The 22,432-nt window shown below is 40.2% G+C and overlaps 1 protein-coding gene across 2 annotated transcripts in view; it reads right to left on the minus strand.

Moving 5' to 3' along the window:
• Positions 1-5,797: 5,797 nt before the first annotated feature.
• Positions 5,798-22,432, minus strand: part of LOC112558260 (lisH domain-containing protein ARMC9-like) — a 28,482-nt gene continuing 11,847 nt past the window's right edge. For both annotated transcript variants that reach the window (XM_025228612.1, XM_025228613.1), the window contains 16 exons: positions 22,010-22,134; positions 21,343-21,457; positions 19,245-19,340; positions 18,655-18,745; positions 15,801-15,927; positions 14,819-14,958; positions 14,477-14,553; positions 14,189-14,263; positions 13,752-13,842; positions 13,300-13,355; positions 11,643-11,783; positions 9,440-9,534; positions 9,168-9,295; positions 7,353-7,446; positions 6,958-7,121; positions 5,798-6,690 (listed from right to left, as the gene is read on the minus strand). In XM_025228612.1, coding sequence (XP_025084397.1) covers positions 6,641-6,690; positions 6,958-7,121; positions 7,353-7,446; positions 9,168-9,295; positions 9,440-9,534; positions 11,643-11,783; positions 13,300-13,355; positions 13,752-13,842; positions 14,189-14,263; positions 14,477-14,553; positions 14,819-14,958; positions 15,801-15,927; positions 18,655-18,745; positions 19,245-19,340; positions 21,343-21,457; positions 22,010-22,134 — 1,665 coding nt within the window. In that variant the 3' untranslated portion in view covers positions 5,798-6,640. The remainder of the gene's footprint in view (positions 6,691-6,957; positions 7,122-7,352; positions 7,447-9,167; positions 9,296-9,439; positions 9,535-11,642; positions 11,784-13,299; positions 13,356-13,751; positions 13,843-14,188; positions 14,264-14,476; positions 14,554-14,818; positions 14,959-15,800; positions 15,928-18,654; positions 18,746-19,244; positions 19,341-21,342; positions 21,458-22,009; positions 22,135-22,432) is intronic.

The raw sequence follows: 22,432 nt of genomic DNA on the forward strand, positions 1-22,432 counted from the left end.
GAATAATCTAAACTGTTCTGCGGTGGGATTATGTAGATGCTCCCCTTTTCCCTGAAAGCAAGAAAAAAAAGTCTTCTAAGCAGTCTTGATTCAGTTTTTCTGTAAGAAGTAATGAAATACCATGATTTGTCTGAAGCTCATCAAAAAGCTCAAGCAGAGCCTGCACAGTCATCTTCCACCCTGTCAGACAAGGTAGTGCATTGGATGAGGGTGTTTCAACAGTGTCCAACAATTGCAAAGTGTCACAGAGAAACTCTTTATGCCCAGATGCAAGCTATGATCATCATTAGCCTTATGTGCCAGTTAGAGTGATCTCTCATGATAAATGTTAATTAAAAAATAAAATATGACAGAAAGAAAGGCCCATGATGGTAAAATGTGGCTTAGTAATATATATTGGAATATATCATTATCTAATAATCATAAGTTATCAACCTTGAATGGTGGATTTGGAATGGCGAAAATTGTGGGGACTGCATTCCAGACAAGACTTTTTTGGGGGTTTGACAGTTGTACTGACTTTCCTCGAAATGATCCGAGCAAAGACAGTATCCTTTTCCATATACATCAGATGGTGTAAGATGGTCAAAATCTTTCCTTCTCGTAAAGTTCATCCATATTTTGCACCTGTTGTAATGATTTTTTCAATATATTAATAACAAATCTTTTTATAACACCTCACCCCAGTGGCGAATGCCTTAAATGAAAATACTATAACAAATTTAAATAGGTTTGTAATCAGATAAGTGAGAATTCATCACATAGTTTCACAGTATAATCAGTAAAGTCGTTTTAATAATCATAGAAATCGAGCAAACGTGTTGTAGTAGACTGCTCTCAACTACAGTACACTTATGGATCGTAATTTGAGAATAAATTTGTAGCTTATCTCTCTTCGTCCTTTGGGAAACTGTGGAAACGTTTTTCTTTTGAGGTTGATTTAAATCTGGCGTTGTGACAGTTAATTGCAGAACAAAATTGTCCACCTTGCCTCAGACGATCGTCTTGTGTCAGTTGTTTCGTAGCATCACGTTACGAAAGATAACTCTAACCGACGAGTTTTCCCGCGTCACGAGTGAACCCTCTCTACATCTAAGCTCTCTGGGTTGGAGACTCTATTCTCACAGAGGTACAAGATGTCGCAAATTCCTTAGCATCCACCTTTGCTCATAATTCCTCCTCTTCACACTACTCTTCAGATTTTCAACGCTTAAAATCTGTACAAGAATCTTTGGGTTGTGACTTTTCTTCAGACAACTCCGAAAAGTACAACCTACCTTTTTCTCTTTGTGAACTACAACAGGCCCTTCAAAAGTGCAAGGATTCTGCACCGGGTCCTGACAATATTTCCTATCAGCTACTAACACATCTCCCACAGACTTCTCTCCTTCTCCTTCTAGATATCTTCAACTTTATTTGGGTATCCGGCTGTTTCCCCCCCTCGTGGAGAGAGGCAGTAGTTATACCCATCCCAAAACCTGGTAAGAATACCTCTGATCCAAATTCTTACCGCCCTATCGCTCTCACTAGTTGTCTATGTAAAACTCTAGAACGTATGGTAAATGCTCGCCTTACCTGGTACCTCGAATCTCAGAGTCTCCTCTACAACCTGCAGTGTGGCTTCAGAAAACGCCGCAGCACCCTGGACCATTTGGTCCGTTTTGAAACCTTTGTCAGGGACGCTTTTGTCGGCAAAGAACATGTTCTAGGGGTGTTTTTTTTATTTAGAGAGGGCATACTACACTACCTGGAAGCAGGGTATTCTGTTAGACCTCCATGCCCTGGGCTTCCGGGGTCGTATGCCACTCTTCATTGAGAATTTTCTTTCAAACCGCCATTTTCAAGTCAGAGTAGGGTCTATACTGTCTGATCCTCAGGAACAGGAAATGGGCGTCCCTCAGGGCAGCATTCTTTCTCCAACTCTTTTCAACATCAAAATCGACTCAATCTTGAAATCAGTCTGTCCAGGTTTAGAGGCCTCTTTGTATGTAGATGACTTTGCTATCTGCATACGAGGCCGCTCCCTTCCATGCCTCGAACGCCGGCTTCAGCTGTGTGTAAATGCAGTACAAAAGTGGGTGACAGAAAACGGCTTCAATTTCTCTCCTACGAAGTCAGTATGCATCCACTTTTGCAAACTGAGAGGTATGTTTCCAAACCCTTCTATCACTGTCAAAGGCACGATACTCAAGGTGGTCCAGAGGTTAAATTTCTTGGGGTCATCTTTGACCGTAAACTATCTTTTCTACCTCATATCAAATCTCTACGCCTATCTTGTCAGAAAGCCTTGGACATTCTTAGAGTAGTTGGCCATGTCAGCTGGGGAGCGGATCGCACGGTTCTGCTACGTCTCTACCGTGCCCTGATCCGCTCAAAGCTAGACTATGGATCCATTATCTATGGCTCTGCTCGAGAGGCCTACCTTAAAATTCTTGATCCAATTCATCATCAAGGGCTCCGCATCTGTCTGGGTGCCTTTCGCACCACTCCTGTACAAAGTTTGTACGCAGAAGCTGGTGAGCCTCCACTTTCTCTCCGTCGTTTGAAACTCATGCTATCGTATGCCTGTCGCTTAAAATCCCATCCTGGGAATCCTGCGTATCGTGCTGTCTTCAGACCTCAGCGTGCTGCCCTGTATGCCATTCGTACCAAGGAGCAAAAGCCTCTTTCACTCCGAGTAGCACCTCATCTCCAAGCTGCCGGAGTAGATATCAAGCAGATAGAGCCTTTACCTCCACAAACAACTCCTCCTTGGACTCTTCCTGTTCCTGAGATTCGCTTTGATCTTACAACTTTCAAAAAAGGGGACACTAGTGACCCCATCTATCTTCAACACTTTCGTAAACTTATTTCTGATTATCCTCAATTCTGTTCAATCTTTACAGATGGCTCCAAAATCCCAAGTGGTGGCCCAGTCGCTGCGGCAGCAGTTCCATCCTGCCAACCACAACGGGCTGCTTCAGTCCGATTGGCAGACGAAAGTTCTATCTTTACAGCAGAACTTTATGCTATCTTACTTGCCTTGCTGCATGCTCACCGCTCTTCGGAGCACAACTTTCTGATAATCTCAGACTCTCTTTCTGCTCTCCAAGCTCTTATTTCAAATGAATCTGACCACCCCCTTGTGGTCAAGATTCATAAAATCCATGCAGCACTTACTATAAAACTTTACTTACAACCTACATACTGACTTTATGGCAAAACCTCTGGAACACCCTCTGTCAGAATAAATTATTCGCCACTCTTCCCTGTCTTTCTGACCGCCCACCTTTGTGCCATACCACAAGGCGGGAGGAGGTAGTCCTAACAAGACTAAAGACAGGACACACATATGCCACGCAGGGATACCTCTTGCGAGGGGAACAACCACCAGGTTGCCCCTGGTGTGGAGGACATCTTAACGTTGTACACCTTCTCATAAACTGTCCAAAACTTCAGACCATTCGTCAACAATTTTATACAGTAAATTCATTATATGTTTTATTTAGATCCATCCCATCGGCAGCTATTTGTGGTTTTTTAAAAAGGATAGGACTTTTACAACAAATTTAAGTCTCATTTAATTTCTGGTTTTGTTGGCGGCCTTTTTGGGCTCCACCACCCATTTTACACCACATTTGTTTCTTTAACATCTAGTTAACTTATTATCGTGGTCTGATTTTAAGTTAAATAACTGGAGGAAATTTACCCTGAAACTTTTAAACATTAAAAACTTTTTTATTGCCATGATATAGCCTTAGTTGCTGGCATGGCATAAAACACCAAAAAACAAACAAACACTATGTGAATGTATCCTGTAGGACTGTCATGACATGCTATATATATAAGATGTTTGATGAGGTCACTATGTGAATGTATCCTGTAGGACTTGACAACATGCTATATATATATATGTTTGATGAGGTCACTGTCTATGTTTGACTTGTGTATGTACCCTGTAGCACTGTGACATCCTATATAAGCCTACAATGACGTCACATTGCATAATACGTCATGCACACCTCATCCAGAGTTAATTCCGTCATTTTCTGAACTAGTGCAGTGCTACTGGCAGGCGGCTGCTGAAGTAAGCTGACCTCACAGTGTGCTATATATATATATAGCCCGGTCACAAAGGTCAAGCATTGAAAGCATTTCACACTTCGTGGGAGACAGTTTAAGCTACTGTTACATCAACTGTTATTAGTTTATGTTTGGTTACAATACACAACACTAATACCTGCAAAGGCGTTAATACAGTGTCTGGTGTATTTGTGGGCAAGTGACATTTGCCAACCAGAAGAAAAGCATCACTTCTGAAGTGAAGAAGGCAAACCATCTTTACTTTGGATACAAGACTGACGACCGAGACAAGCCTTGGGCCCCGTGTATATGGTGCATTACATGTGTAACAACTTTCACAGTGGGTGAATGGCAACAGATCATCCATGCCGTTTGCAGGCCCCATGGTGTGGAGACACAAAGCAAGCACACAAATGACTTATTACTTCTGCTTGGTTCCTCCTCTTTCCGGCAGGATAACGAAGCAAAAGAAGTGAAGAATAGTCTACCCCAACATTTTGTCTGCATTGAGACCAGTTCCACATGGTGAGGGACTTCATATTCCGGAACCTTCACCAGAATATTCTCTTGATTCCACTGATGAGGACGAGGGTGAGCCAGCCTGTTCTTCTCGTGGTCAGTCAGCATTCAGTGACTCAGACTTACACTGTGGTGCACCATCTACCTTATCATAGAATAACACAGGAAGAACTAAATGACCTCGTTTGTGATTTGGACTTATCCAAACAAGGCAGAATTGCTAGGTTCAGGACTCAAACAATGGAATCTTCTAGAAGATTGATGAAGAACTTTAGGAAAACCATGGACCAGATTTCGCCAGCTTTCCAATACCTGCCTGAAAAATTCCCTCGACTCAGTGAGGTAAAGATTAAAGAGAGAGTTTTTGTGGGTCCTCAGATTCGAGAGTTCTTCAAAGATGACCAGTTCAACGACTTGATGCGAAACAAGCATCTAGTGTCTCCAAACTTTCTCAGCAATGTTAGGGCAAAAAACTACAAGGAACTTGGTAGAAGACAGGCTGATGCAGTATCAGAAACTGGGCTGCAATATGTCTCTAAAGATCCACTTCCTTCATTCCCATCTGGATTTCTTTCCTGACAACTGTGGCATGAGTGATGAACATGGCCAACATTTTCATCAAGATATCGCAACTATGGAAAAAAGATAGCAGGGAAAATTGCCCACTACCATGCTGCCTGACTACTGCTGGACACGCCCTAGAGATGCTCCCAAACAAGAGACAGGCAAAGACATCTAAGACAGTCTATGACTTGACTGTTTACAGGTGTTAACCAGAGGTCAGTTACTATCAGCATGCATTTCTTGATGTACACAATAATTATTGCAGATTACAACAAAACTAGAGCCAATTTTGCATTTGATTGTCACATTTGTGTTGAGCACATTAAAATTGATAAGAAATGACTTATTTTCTATCAGTAACATGACTTGTGTAAACATTTGTTAGCCAGTGTTATGATTACGCAAATGAAGTGAGTTCTTGGATGTTTGCATAACACCGTTATAACACATTCATGCAGCAATGTTGTTCACCAAACATGTCAGACAGATTTGTTATGGTTGAATGATAGCAGTGAGTTTAGAAGTCAAGAATGCAGGTTACTGTTACCATAAGAATAATTCTGGCACTGTGGGCCGATGGAGGGATATTTTTCATGACCAAACATAAAACATTCAAACTTTACATGCTCAATGAACTGAAGACAAACCAGAATCAGAAACTGTGTTGTCTTTATTCTCTGTAAGGCCAAACTTAATCCATCACCTCTGTGTCAATGAATATATGGCAACGTCTGTATCTATGTTAGTCTGTGTCAATGTTTGCGTCTGTCAACATTTGTGTCTGTGTGTCAGTCTGTGTGTCAATGTCTATGTGCTGAGCTTAAGTTCTCTCTCCACCAGTTCCTCATTTCTATTTGTTCTCTCTACTCATATCCGTCTAATTAACATCACTGGCTCCATGACAGAGAGTAACAAAACACCACAATATATTAATCAATGGGGTCAGATGTCACAGAGTCATGCTTCAGAACCAGTAACAGCACAGTTCACAAGAATCACTTATGTGCAATTTGAAAAACTGAGAAGTCCAAAATGAGCTACCAGTGTTAAAGGACTAATGGAGTGCAAAGTTTTTTCCTCATGATTGGGTAAAGTCAGTGCAATCAATGTGAAAGTTAAGCCTCCATTCTTGAGATACTAACCTACAAAGATCAGCATGCACAGATGTCAGGATTGTACATGGACATGTGTACATTCTGAAGGCCTCAGTCAATGTGCAAACTGGAATATTTGTTGATTAGGCATACCTGTGTACAAACGTGACATAATTTTGACCTCTTTCTGCGCATCATGTGTGTAGGCATGCATCTCCAGAAAAACAAATGTCAGTCTATTCACCCAGATTTGAGGAATAGTATCTGGCATGGAGTTTCCCCCAAGCATCAGAAGACAATTATCATCCTACTAGTCCTTTAACACAAACCAACAAGCAATGGAGGTCCTTTCATCCTCTCAGGACAGGGGCAGTCCACATGACAGTTCTGTCACATGGTATCTAAGGTTTGCTGCTATTTGTTGTTGACTTTTTGTGTGGACTCGCAGGACCTAAAAGAAAAATAAAGTTAGACATTGTAAGCACCCTTAAACAAGAAATGCCAGACAAAACAAATGCCCACATGACTGACACAAGCTCACCAGAATAATGTGTTTTGTTCACTTGACTGACACAAACTTACTTGAATAACGTGGGCTGATACATTCACATGACTGGCACAAGCTCACCTGGACAACAAGTTAATGTTCACATGATTGACAAGCTCACCTGAATGACATGCGTTGACTGATTTGTTCATGTAACTGACAAAGGCTCACCTGATTTTCCTGCAGAACTGGGACGAGGGCCAGATTGTGAGTACTGTGGCTGGAGCAGCATCTCCTTCAAAGAGCCACGAGTTGCTGATCGGCTGGGACCGTTGGTGTCGGGTGTGCGTGGAATTCGTGGTTTAGATCCAAATGCTTGCTTATATTCATTGAGGCTACAAATTTATACCAAATATAAAAATAGAAAGCCAATACTGAAACATATCGAGGCAAATGTGCTACAGACTAAGAATGCTTTTTCCGTTACAAGAATGTATTTGGAGAAGACTGAAAAACAAAGATTAACTTATACTAAATAACCATCAAAGATAATAAAGTAATGCAGATCTAATGTTAATTGCAATTTTACACAAATATCTTCTTAAAAAAAGCAAAAGAAGACTTACTTGACATCAGATCCCATTTTTTCCATGGCCCTTGTGGAGGGTCTGACAGCCCGATCATTGTGTTGGCTTGATGGTCTCACACCAGACAGTGCTCCTGATAAAACAGCATTCAATCATACCTGCTCCTGATAACAGGATAGTATCTCTCTTGATAATACAGTATCATATCTGCTCTTAATTATATATATCTGATCGTGCTAACATTGTCATTTTTGCTCTTTATAATACAAGGTGTCCCACTCTGGGCTGACCCTTTAAAAATGCAAATTAATCTGCAACACATGTGCATGTAACATCATGCAACAAGACTCAAAATATTCCTAAGTTAATGCAGAATTGACTGTCATAAAGTGGTGGTATAGTGGAGGGGGGGGCCACTAAGGCGGCTGCAAAGCACCAGGGCTAGTGCAGTGCGTCGCAGGTGGCTGTCTAGCTCTGAGACTCTGTCCCTGAAGAGTGGCAAAAGCAAGCATGAAGTATACCGCACCGCAGAGTATTCGTTGTGAAGACCTACTGGGTCACCGGGTCAGTAACACAGTGTCAGAGAGAATATCGGAGGAAATTTGGAGGGAAAACTCCACCTAACAAGAACACCATCAAAAAGTTGGAGGTGACGGAAAGCCTGGTGGATTCGCATTCTGGAAGATAACCTCAGATGTCGGATGAGACTGTGTAAGATGTTAAGGACCGTCTGTGAAATTCCCCAAAAAATCAATACGTCGCTTAATTAGCTCAAGAAAGCAGTTACTCAAAGTCTACCTGTCAACGAGCCACCAAGAAAGGGAAAATCAAGCCATGCCGCATCAGTGACAACAAAATAAGTATAAGTCATGCTGCAAAGTCTGGGGCTGTTGGGGATTGGTGACAAAATAGAAGGGGCAGTTGAATAAGAGTGAATAATAGTAGTCAAGTCTTGATAAAATAATGTCATAAATGAGTATGTGGGCAGTTCGAATGGAAAGATGCTGATGAGTAATGCTTATAAAAATCATGCCTGCTCTTGACATAACAGTATCATGTCTGCTCTTGATATTATAATATGAGATCTGCTTATGATTATGGTTTTATGGTATTATGCCTGCTCCTTATAATATGGTATTGATCCAACTCGTGGTATTATTGCATCAATCTTACTCCTGGTATCATTTCATATTTGCTTTTGATAATATAGTACCATGTCTGATCCTGATAATGTGATAAGACAGCATCATATGTGCACACTCTTCTGCTACTTGGGATACAACTCAATACCACACTTGTCCGCCATAAAGTATGAACAATGTTACCATCAGCAAGAAGTACTTTATGCCTGCTCACCGCCCACCCACTCACCTTTTCACCATGATGATGAGGATGATGACAATAACATTAACAGTAAATCAAAATAAAAAAGTTTTCTCAGGAATAAACAAACAGATGATCTAAATCTAACCCTGACATTGTAACAAAAAAAAAACTATCAGTATTTTAAATCAGAACACTGTCGTATGATTATGATATGTATACTGTTTATATTTTATCTATATGCTTTTTATCAGATCTGTCAGAGTTAATAAAATGCACATATTTCAGAACACCTGCTTTTATAAAAATATACTTTAAAACAGATAAAATCAATAACAAAAATAACTTCTATTGAAGGTTAATTGCATCTACAATGGTAGGAATATAAAAACAGAGTTGGAAATTTTATTGTAAGCAAAATGAAACCACACAGAAAATCCAGACAAAGAAAAAAAATCGCCATCCAATCAGTGAGAACTAAAGAGAAAAAAAAAAACAACAACAACCTGATGCTACAAGAATAAAGCTCACTGTTAGCAGAATCCTGAGATGTTGGTCTGGAACCACTGCGTGTTGGTGGGCGGACCATCTCTTTGGTGACTCCATCAGACCGTGCAGTTCCTGGTGTCAAAGCACGAAAGTCTGTTACAGAACTGGGCCTGAAGACAACAAGACTCTCACCTTCACTCAAGAGATACACATCATTATCCATCAACACATTAATATGTCTGGTCAAACAAAATAATGATGAGACTCATATTTGACAACAATGTGACAACATGCTGACAAAGTGATATCTTTACCTGGAGGGGTTAGCACTTCTCACATCAAAGGCACCTCGGCGCTGACCAGGTGTCACTGGTCTTTGTAAGGGATGATCCTGATGAATATCCCCTGGCTGAATATACACATATCAAGCTGTATTGAACCACATTTTATATAGAGACTGGGATATCAAGCTGTATTCAACCATATTACATACAGAGATTGGGATTGGTCTGATTTGGCTGTTGGTATGCTGGCCATGATTATGCACAAGTGATAAATGTTCTTTCACTCTGCATTTAACGCAAACCACTAAGAGCTGTCTGCGAGAAATTTTTAATTCTTCTGTTTCCCACACTATACTTTACAGAACAGCATCTGTTTTATAACTTCACAGACTTGAGCTTCAACTCTAGTCTAGGCCATAGTACACCCAAAATCCTGCAAACATTCTTAATAAATCACCAAAAACCACAATAAAGCAGACATCGCAATGTCTATTCCACTTTGTGCAGAGTCAAATTCTAATAGCATACAGTGTACCACCTTTCATTCCATATAAGCTTTCCCTTAAAACACAATGTTGCAGAACTAAGGAGTTAACTCTTTTGTTTATGAACCACTAGTTCCAAAAAGTCTTTTGAAGTCATTTAATTCTTCTGATTGTCCACTTTAGCTAAACTTCAAAAGGTTTACTTTTATCACAGCAAAAGGGAATGGGGGCTATATGTAAGGGCATAGCAAGCCATAAGATGGCATGTCATTTGAGTTCTGAGTGACATGATACAACAAGTTACAGTCACTCAGAATGTTCCTGTCCCTATCAGTTCCTGTTTCTGTAACCAGTGCAGCACAAGGTTTCTCTAATGAGTGTAACTAGATAAGGTTGTGAAGGCAGTTCAGAAAGAATTAAAAATTACCTGAGGTCAACGATGAAGAAAAACTAGCTGACTACCATATCCACTGAGCATTTTCACATCTTCAGTGGATAAGAAAGAATGCTTTCTTCGCACAGCAAAATGCAAAAGACGTAAAATGTTAAGTCTCACTTTGGTGACCAGAATGTTTAAAATTAATTTTTGAACAGCTGAAGGTGTTATAATTTCCTGACTGTTCTAGCAGGTGAGGAGGGGCAAGGGTAGGTGGGGGGCACAGCATTTTGACCCCAGGGGCAACATTGGCTGCCACCGGCCACAGATTCTGATAGTGTACATAAGATACAAGATACAAGACATCTTTATTGTCTATGGTCGCAAGCGACATAGAAATTTTTCTTTGTTGGGAGCTAAAAAAAAAAAATTAGTCTGCTACAGCGATATTCGCGGTCGCATTTCACCAGCATACCGAGTTCTGTCATTTTGTTATCAATGGAGCGGGCGTTGGTGAAGGTAATCAGCGGCAGCGGGAGATGACATCCTCTCCGCCGCACTCTGTTCCTGTTCCCTCCTCTAGATCCTCGCTTTTCCTTCGGGGTCTTCCTCCCCGTGTAGTTTCTGGTGTGATCTGTTCAAGAGTGCTATTGCAGTCGGTAAAAATGACCTTGGCGACCACCTGCTTCCATCTATGGCCGGAGGGTAGCAGTTGAAAATGGCAATGTAGTAGGTGAGAAGGGTCTGTGATGATGCTGACCGCTTTTAACCTCACCGCCCTGATGTGTAGCTCACCTAAAGGTCTTTGTGGAGAACCAATGATCTTACTGGCACTCTTGACCACCCTCGTCAAACAAGCTTTATCTTTGACAGAGAGAACGCCAAACCACATCGTTATATTAAATGTTATGATGCTCTCGATTAGGCTGCGATATACTAACTCGAGGACAGGGCTACTGACACCAAAATTCCGCAATTGCCTCAGAAGGAACAGGCGCTGATTTGCTTTCCTGGAAACAACGCTGGTGTTTTCCTGAAAGGACAGTTTGTTGTCTAGCACTGTGCCGAGGTACCTAAAACATTGCACCTGTTCTATTACCTCATTATCAATAATTATGGGGGTGTGGACAGGTTGATATTTTCTTCTGTCAAGGACCACTTCCTTAGTTTTGGAGACATTGAGCACCAGGAAGTTTTCTTCAAACCATGAGTGAAATAAGTAATCCAAGAGTCATTGATCTGCTCTTCAAACATTCTGGTCACAACAGACTACAAAAGAAAACTGAGATCAGTCATATAACAACAATAAAAGTGCAAAGGGAACTGTGAATATGTAAGCTCTCAGACTACACTACAGTCATCTGTCTCTCACCTTTCTCTTGCCCTTTGAGGAGTCTGGGGGTGCTATTAGTGGGTAGTGGGTGGTTAGGAGAAGCTCTCCACCAAGTTCACCTGCCTGTGCACGCAGCAGTTCTTCCTTGTCCAGGTCTGCTTCTAGAGCATCTTGGTCTTCCTGCAACGATCCTACCAAATATACTAGGCACCCTTACAATAACCCCACCATCTATACTAAGGTCAGTCACAATGATCCCACCATAATAGGCTCACTGACAATGATCCCACCATCTATACTAGGCTCACTGACAATGATCCCACCATAATAGGCTCACTGACAATGATCCCACCATCTATACTAGGCTCACTGACAATGATCCCACCATAATAGGCTCACTTACAATGATCCCACCATCTATACTAAGGTCAGTCACAATGATCCCACCATAATAGGCTCACTTACAACGATCCCACCATCTATACTAGGCGCCCTCACAATAATCCCACCATTTATGCTGGGCTCACAATGATCCAATCATACTCAGCTCCTTTACAATGATCCCACCATGTACACTAGGTGCCCTTACAGTGATCTCGCCATCTATATTAGGCTCACAATAATCCTACTATCTTCCTGCAATGATTCACCATCTATGATACGTTTACTTACAGTACTCAGCTAGTAACATTCTCATTAACTGGAGAGTTTTGTCCCTTCGCCTAACAGGCTGAGGGGATTGGTTCTCTTTGATTGTGCTTATGTTTTGTGGTCGTGTTTTGCTTTGGATAAAACTGCTGGACCTTCATGTTTACATGTGCTTCTGCATTTTCTTTCTCTTGGTTTGCAACAGGACTGTATATAATGTTATTTTAAATGCAAAATGTTTGGATCTACTGGCTGGAGTCCACCATGCTTTACTCGCTTCGGAAGCGACTATGAGTTGCGTTGAATAAAATGAAGTGATAATCACTCTTTTGCAGTTTCATATGATAACATTTCTTCTTATTCTCAAGATTACTCAGTATCTTCCCAGCATTCTCCTGATGTCACTAACCTTATTCTCTGGAGTCGTTACCATTAAATCTACGATGATCGCCCTTTACTGCCGGAACACATCAAGTCCTCGCACTGTTCTTCATTTCACATCTTTGTTACTATTTTGTGATTTTGCTCTACATCTTTCTTACTTTTTTCTAAACTTGTTCTACATCTTTGTTACTATTTTGTGTTCTTGTTCAGCGCAGTGTGTCTGCCTTTGGCTGAGATATTGCGATTTATAAATTCCCACTTATTATTATTATTAATTCAACATCTATACTATGCTCACTTAAAGTACTTATTATTAGCTGACTGCAATGATTCACCATCTTAACTATGTTTACTTACAGTACTCATCTATTACCTTCCTCATTTAATCACCATTGCCTTCTTAGCATATCTTCTGCAGGAAATCTGTCCTTTCAAAATTTTCTTTTATAACATGCAAAAATCAATCTCACAATCATAGAATTATATTTTACAATACGTAATGAGCAATCTCACAATCATTAAAATTATCTCTCATAAAATGCAACAGTCTTGTAAAAATTGTAATGAGCTCTTATAAGAAGGAATGGTCGATTTCAGAATGCCTACAAAATCACCTCAAGGCCAACTCTAACACTTGTAAGCAAAGATAACATCACAAACTTACTTCGTCTTCTTCATCATCATCTTCGTCATCTGATTCATATTCTTCTCCATTCTCATCTGTTATAGACAATTAACAAAGAAAAGATTACTTTGCTGAAGTCACATTGTTAGCACAGTGGTCACTGCTGACTAAAGTTTTCTCTGGCAAAGAGGACACAGAGACTGGAATTATGTCTGATATTACTGCCACCGAAAGATATCCAACAGCAGAGGTAGAAATGAAACCCTAAACCAGATGTGATGCAGTGGACCAAAATCAGCCAAGGACAGATAAAACAGCTATAAGATAAGACAGCAGAAGAAAGTGGTCAAGGACAGAAAAACACTGAAGATCTTTGTTGCTGCCCTTCACACCAAGGAGCATAATGGGATTTGAGGACTGGTAAATCTACAGTCTTTCTTGTAAGACAAACTAGAAACTGGAAAAATGTCCAGATTACAGAAAAAACTCACTGGAGTTGAGCTGTTTGATGATAAACTCTATCTGACGGTTCATATCTGGCTGATCATCTTTGATGAAGCATCGCAAAATCTCTTCCATGCCCTGCATAGGAAATAGATGTACAAGCAATTTATCAACATCACACACAAAAAAAAAACTAAAAAAAAATTCGATAGCATTACCTAACATAGCTAAGAGACTGGGGTTATATCAAGAAAAGGTCATTATTCACCCAGATTTTGCAAAATACTTCCTTGTGTTAGACTTAGCTCAGTCATTTGAAATAAGTGTACCCTTCCGGAAAACCTTTGATGTATTTTCTGTCCTTGTGCATTTATTGTGGGAAAAACCCATCTCTGGCCATATTTAGCTTAGTGACCTTGGTGACATTGCAACTGCAAGTCAGTCTGCTCTGGGGAAAGTACAAAGCACGTCAATGAATATTTACCATTGCTTTGGCCTCCTCTCGAATGGAGGGGATGGCCAGAATGCTGTAGAGAGCTCCATTGACATACGGTCGTATCTGCAGCAAGATAAGCAAGCAGAAACAATGCTTTTCTCACAGTAGACATGATTCTTTCCATATCTTTCACCTTCTAACTCCAAAGACAGCAGATGTAATACATTTAATTATTTAGAATTTTTTTAAAAATATTTCATGCCTGCACTTTCCCTTTGCTCAAATATCACATGAAATATAATGTCCTAAATTTGGAACACTTCACAAGGTACATACCTCCTGGTTGTCATGCCCCAGCAAATCACTCAGAATCTGGAGGGTCTGGTGAGCATGGGCTGCACATCTCTTCTTCCCTAAATTAAGCCCCCGATCAGAGTGTGCACACACACACACACGCACACATAATTAAGCCCCAGATTAGAGTGTAGACTTTGGGATTTGGTATTTATTATCATTTACAAAAATTTATTTAAAGGAATAACTAAAAGTAAATTCTGAAATATTGCCTTTTACTCAAAAATCTGTGCAATGAGCAAATCATGAACAAACACCTATTTAGGAATACCTGCAATATTGCTTAATCTCTTGAAGTTGCCAATATTAAGATTCAAAGATCACCTGCAGTACGAAGGCAAAGGTTCATAAGCAGGGCAACAGAGTACTCCAAGGTATAGTCTGAAAGGGCATCATTATCTTCCAAAACTCCCACCAGCCATTCCACCACACCACGCTCTATCATGGCTGACTGCAGCTGTCGTCTAGAACACAGCATATTAAAACCACTCTCAACACTGCATCATTTGATTAGTGCTCAGGTAAGTGCTACAGATAAAAATTTTTTTAACTGATCTCATATTCTGAATATTATACATCTACAATACAATGTTATGCTTAGGCCTTGTTTGAGTACTGTACTCAGGCCTGCATTATTATAACATCAGCCTTAAAATCTGTCACTAGTGTAAAATACCAGATCAGGTACACGGACGTTTCGCCGCAGGACGTTTCGCCGTCGGACGTTTCACCGCCGGACGTTTCGGCATTTCAAGCGGGACCTTTAGCCGAAGTCAAGTGTGTGACGCCCCTTAGCTCACACATTTCTCTCGCCATTGTATCAATGTATCAGTGAACTCTCTCTCTCACTATCCCTCCTCATGTGAACCGTTAGCTCACACATTTCTCTCGCCATTTTATCAATGTATCAGTGAACTCTCTCTCGCTATCCCTCCTCATGTGAACCGTTAGCTCACACATTTCTCTCGCCATTGTATCAATGTTTTTTCTCAAAGCTGTTGCGCATAATCTGTGACAATCAAAGTGAACTGTCTGTGAAGTCTGTGTGTAAAATTTGTTTGAAATAAAGAATTATTGTGTAATCTAGTAGTTACTTTCATTCTTTGAGAAGTAAGTAAGCTCTCTCTCTCGCTGACATAATGCGGCGAAACGTCCGGCGGCGAAACGCCGGTCGGCAAAACGTCCGACTCCGAAACGTCCGGCGGCGAAACGTCCGGCGGCAAAACGTCCGCACACGCCAGATCAAAATAACACACGCAAAATACAAACACAACAAAGCGAAGGACAGTTGACCAACATCACTGACCTTAGGCTGAGTTTCTGCAAGGCACCCAGCACCATCTCCTGAGCTACCAGGTCACGGTGTTCCCCACCACGAAGAATGTCCATCAAAGCAGGTAACAGGTCAGGGTTCATGGCCAAGTAGCCCCGACCTGACAATGTAAAATTCTAATTCATGTGGTTTTCCATTACTTCAGAAAATGAATCTAACCACAGTGAACCAAAATAAAAAAATATAGGTAATCAAGATTAGACCATCTGGTCATTTGGGGATAATCAGATTCAACAGTCTTAAATTGCCCTGACTCATGACTCAATGATCATGAACTTTTAATAGGGGGTATTAAAGGGATACTCAAGGCTTGTGATAAGGCTGTGGCAATGGTCAAATGTTTCAAAAATATATTTAGTTACAATTACAGAGCACGAGAGCACTACAGAAAAAATAAAGGAGTCGTTTCTCAGTTAATTACCATTTATTAGCACTATGTCGGTTGTCGCTGTTTATAAAAATTAAAAAAATCCAGTGAAATCGACCTTTGTGTCCTTCCGCTGAGTAACTACGATAGATTCCCGAGACGGTCAAGCAGAGGAGTCTGGGTGTGACGTCAGTCAGAGACGGATAGGAAGATTTGACGTTGTGATCGGTGGTGTCTAGCTAGTTTATTTAGGTTTTAAAGTGAACTTTTCAAAGCACAGTTGTAAAAATTACAGAAAATTGTCTCTTTCACCTGGTAAGCAGTCTTGGTCATATGTCATAAGGTCATGTGACGGAGACCGAGAATTTGTCTAAGTAAACGAAAGAGTCCTATGTAATTTTTCTTTTTAAACACAGCATGCTACAAAGCCTTCAACTTTTTCCACATGAACAGACGCGAAAATAGACAAGATTCAAGTGGATCAAACTCTTTACGCGATTCAAAGCAGCTTTATTTTGCCTTTACAATCCCTTTAAGTTTGTGTCCAGTGTTGTGATTAGTATCTTGAGTATATATGTGCCACTACTTGCTCTGAATATAAAGTTGTAATCTGTATTTGTTATTGAAAATATTATCTGTGTGTTGTGCTGGGTGGGAAAGCTCTGACAAAATCTGTTCATGTTTTTGTTTTGAAGTGAAAGAGCATGCATGACAAAATGTGTGTTGTTGTGACGCCAATAAACAGTTTAGACAAAGAAAATTTAAATGTCACCACTAAAAACAAGTCCTAAAGCTATTAGTAATTTGAAATTCTATAACAATTTCTTTGACAATGAATCACCAACATCAGTCATCACACTGGCAGTCTAGCTAACATGGTAACATTGACTATGTAGTATTGTAAAATATTGTATAATGACACAAGTACGGAAAATTATGGAAAAGCTGAGTCAAGCAGAAAAAGATAGCATCATACAGAAACCCAGAGTAGGGATGAGAAAGACCTGTTAAATGGGAACAACTATCGCATGGTACAGTCTAGTAGCAAGATATATCATAACACAGGTGAGACAGACTTTCTGAATGACAAAACTGGGGGAGTGATGTAATAGTAGTAGTACCTATCACAACACAGGTGAGAGAAATTTACTGATGGAATGTTTTACATACCACAACACCACAGGTGAGACAGATTTACAGATGCTATGGTGTAGATACATATTTAGGTCATGTTTTTTCTACTGGTGGTATGGTGTACATACAAAATAGGTGGGAGATTTCTTAACGGTTTAGCGTACATACAGATTAGATGAGAGATTTACTGGTGGTAAAGTGTATATACAATACAGGTGAGAGATTTACTGGTGGTATAGTGTATATACAATACAGGTGAGAGATTTACTGGTGGTATAGTGTATATACAATACAGGTGAGAGATTTACTGGTGGTAAAGTGTATATACAACACAGGTGAGAGATTTACTGGTGGTAAAGTGTATATACAATACAGGTGAGAGATTTACTGGTGGTAAAGTATATATACAATACAGGTGAGAGATTTACTGGTGGTATAGTGTATATACAATACAGGTGAGAGATTTACTGGTGGTATAGTGTATATACAACACAGGTGAGAGATTTACTGGTGGTATAGTGTATATACAACACAGCGTGAGAGATTTATGGTGTATAGTGTATATACAACACAGCTGTGAGAGATTTACTGGTGGTATAGTGTATATACAACACAGGTGAGAGATTACTGGTGGTAAAGTGTATATACAATACAGCTTGTGAGAGATTTACTGGTGGTAAAGTGTATATACAATACAGGTGAGAGATTTACTGTGGTAAAGTGTATATACAACACAGGTGAGAGATTTATTGGTGGTATAGTGTAATCTACAGGTGAGAGATTTACTGGTGTAAAGTATATACAATACAGGTGAGAGATTTCTACTGTGTATAGTGTATTTCCATACAACACAGGTGAGAGATTTACTGGTGGTATAGTGTATATACAATACAGGTGAGAGATTTACTGGTGTAAAGTGACCATATATACTACATTGGTGAGAAGATTTACCTTAACTTATGGCTGTCTTCACGACCTATCTGTGCTGTTACCAACAGCAGGAACCTGAGAGATTTACTGGTGGTAAAGTGTATATACAATACAGGTGAGAGATTTACTGGTGGTATAGTGTATATACAATACAGGTGAGAGATTTACTGGTGGTAAAGTGTATATACAATACAGGTGAGAGATTTACTGGTGGTAAAGTGTATATACAATACAGGTGAGAGATTTACTGGTGGTATAGTGTATATACAATACAGGTGAGAGATTTACTGGTGGTAAAGTGTATATACAACACAGGTGAGAGATTTACTGGTGGTATAGTGTATATACAACACAGGTGAGAGATTTACTGATGGAGTGACTTTGTAGCAGACATACCATAACACAGGGAGGCCAGGGCGTTGTAGAGACGTGCCAGGTACTGCTTGACTGCCTCACTGCTTGTCTTCAACATCTGCATTATTCTCTCCTGAATGCATGCACGCATACAAAAGCATATGTATGCATACAACCAGGCATCCAACCATGAACCCACACACACAATATTAGGTGATGAAAAACAAGTGAGAAAATATTGGATAAGAAGTCAAAATAGAGCTTTAGTGCTTTGTTCATAAAAACAGACAGAAGGGAAAAATTCTTTTAAAAATACATAGAGTACACAGATATGTGAAAGTGAAATAGCTTTTGTGTGAATTTGCATATCTGCAGCAATAATTTAACACTGCATATAGCAAACCCCATGAGCACAAACCTTAGCACCACTAGCTACAGCAAGTATCACTCATAATCATATATATATATACCTTATACATGTTTGTAAATATGATACAAGTAATGTCTGTCATCATTACACTGATAACATGCACAGATGTAAAGCCTATGTCAAATACCATGAAAGAATCATTGCAGCCATTGGGTACAATACTTGTTACACTGCAAGTTACACTAGTTACACTGCCACCTACCCTGTATGGGCCTGTAGCTGAGCAGCCTAGGATATCATGCTGCACATACTCTCGAATGATCCTATCTCGTCTTTCTGGACTGGACTGTGTCAGTCGCTATAAAACACACCATTGGATGACTTGTCACAAATGTCCAACATAGCCCCAGACAACTGTACATCTGTAGCATATCCTTGTTCAGCTCTGTCCCATCATAAGATACATCTACAACTACAACATGCACAGACAAGAGGAATGTTTAAATACTCTCTAAAATATTTACAAGTGAAATGAAACTTTTCATTGTAAATTCTTTCTCTTTAAACTTTCTAGATGATCCAGCTACAAGGAGCTTAGAGCCTACAACAGCTCTTTCACCAACCAAATTGCTCCTGAGTGAAAGGCCCTGACTGCTTGGTGACCCCACTGTACCCAGGTGTACAGCAATCCAGGATAGAGTAGTTGTAGTCCTTGTGTTTCTAAAAGTAGGGTCATGGGGGTAAAGTTCATGAAAATCTGACCGTTTAGAAAGTTCTGCAGAATGATAATGGCCAGTGAGAGGCAATACTGTGAGAACTCTAGGGCAAACACAAGTGTTTCTGCTATGTCCACTGAAACGATTTTTGTTTTTCTATCCATCATCAGTTACTTGTGACAGGCAATTTTCCATCTTGTAGGACAGGCGACACACTAAAGGGCCTCCAGTATATCTTGCATAATACAGTATAATACTATGATATACCCTGAGTCACAAACCAGTCTAGGACAAAACAAAGCGCAGAATGTTAATAGAGGGTAAGAGAATGAATGCTTGGTCAGTCATCAGACAGACAGGGAGAGGAGGTTAACGGGTACTGCAGGTGTCAATGTCTTTCTGCCCTCACTTTGATCTCAACTTGCTTTGATCTCAGGTGACCTTGATCCAAACCATTGGCGTGTTTTACAATAATAGTAGGTTGAGGGCCTTCCTTTACAATGCCTACCAGCCGTTGAACTACCCTTTTAGTTAAGATTAAGGGTATAGCGGGATGCGCTGTGCAGTATTAAACTTTTAAAAAATTCATAACGCCTAGGTATTGGTGTCACAAATTGAATCCCCCTCTGCCCATAATGCGAAATCCCCTCAAGGTGGAAGCACTTTTCTACTAAACTAACCACCCACCAGTCAGAGAAGTCAGAGCGAGAGTGTTAGAGAGACAGTTACGGGTGTGTCGCCGCTAGCTTGTTGTGTTTGGCGCTTTGTCGCTGTTGATTGTGTTGACTGAGAGTTTACCATCATAGATTACAACCCACGAACGAACGAGCCATTGACGACGACATAGGCACATGAGATTTATGCATCATTGCCAATCAACATCACATATCCATCTGTTCACCATAACACCTGGTACCTTGATCTGTAGGACCACGTGATGAGACGAGTATATACGAGGATCAGTCAAATGAAATGTAAAGGATACAGGCTGGTATTTGCCCGATGTCTTCTATGTTTAATGTGACTGACCTTAACAGTTTATGTTAGATTACTTATTATCCAGTAGAACGGTCTCTGAGCTTCTGAACAGTAGCAGACAGCAGGTCTGAAAGCAGGAGGCCCGTTCTTACAGAATCTTAAATCACTGCCTGCTGGCACTTGCGATCTGGTTTGTGCAAAAAAGCAAATTTTATTGCAAAAATGACTTTTGTCCAAGGCAGTGGTTCTTAACCTTGTTTGAGGCACCGAACCCACAAGTTTCATATGCACATTCACCGAACCCTTCTTTAGTGTCATCACGAATTGCGGGTGTGTCTTGACCTCCGTGGCGGAGGCTCCGCCGAACCCCTGAGACCGACTCACCGAACCCCTAGGGTTCGATCGAACCCCGGTTAAGAACCACTGGTCTAAGGAATGGAATCTTGTGTTTGAATATATATATATGACACACTGTTAATATTTGCTACTAAAAGATATGCGTATAACTGTTTTATTTTGCGTTAAGTCTACTCCATTTAATAGTATTCATTTGTATTGTTTTCGTAATTGTGTTGTCAGTTTTTTGGCTTGCACACGCAGATATTTTATCTGTCGACAGTAAAAGCCTCCAGATACCATGAAAAAAGCCTTCTCTCTTATACTTACCCAACGCAGAGCCTGAAGAATGAGAGCTATCCTACGGTCATCTGCGCTCTGAAGGTCAGCCTTGATCTTGGCATAGTCGAGGTTAATGTGGGCCTCAGCATCCAGCTGTCCTGATCTGCAAAACAGCAACTTCAATCAGTAGACAGTCTCAGAAATAAAAGTACAGTTACTGAGCCATAATTTTTCTGTCTAAAAGACAAATGTTGACAGATAGCTGAATGTTCATCTACTCCTGACACTGTCAGTGATATATGGACCAATGGAACTAATCAATCGACCTTGTCTGTACCAGGCATAATTCAGGACAGAAATTTTGCTTTTGCTCACAAAATAATTTATATATGTGAACATAACATAGTATATATATATAAAAATATAATATATATACACATGCATACACACCCATATAACATTTAAAATCCATGCACACCTATACCCTCTCACACATGCACATAATTATGCTAACCTGCATAACAAATATTTACCGATGCAAGACTAACACAATCACCAATGCTTAAGTAGTTACAAAACCTCGCATAAGGGGCTCTAAAAATGTCCATATAAAGCTGTAAAATACTGCAAACAGGGCTGTACAATTTTGCATTCAGTAGCTGTAAAATCCTGCATACAGGGCTGTACAAGAAAGCTGCTCTCTTGTGCTATCTACCTTTTTGGCGCCACAGAGGCTCTCAGGGCTTCACCTGCTGTCCCAGGTCGAGTCAGATCCACAGAAGCGCTGATGTGGGATGCAAAAAGGCGAGTACACAGCTGCTGAAGATATTCTGGTGTGATCTACACAGACACACACATATACACGCTCTGAGTACCTCTCAAAAGGAATCAAAATACAAATATGTAGTAAAATAGCTGAATATTTTAAGTAGGATTGAAAAACATAAAACTCTGCAGTGTTGCAAACAGGGTTATCCAAAATTACAAATAAAATTACCGTCTGCATGTGAGCTGTATATTTCTCTCTATATATATATAATCCTTGTGAATAACCTGTGTACATATAACTGCACAAAAGAATACACATGACACAAGTAAACAAACACTGAACAAACATGCATATACTGTGTGGCTATAC

Source organism: Pomacea canaliculata, linkage group LG2, assembly GCF_003073045.1.
Source record: "Pomacea canaliculata isolate SZHN2017 linkage group LG2, ASM307304v1, whole genome shotgun sequence".
Lineage (NCBI taxonomy): Eukaryota > Metazoa > Mollusca > Gastropoda > Architaenioglossa > Ampullariidae > Pomacea > Pomacea canaliculata.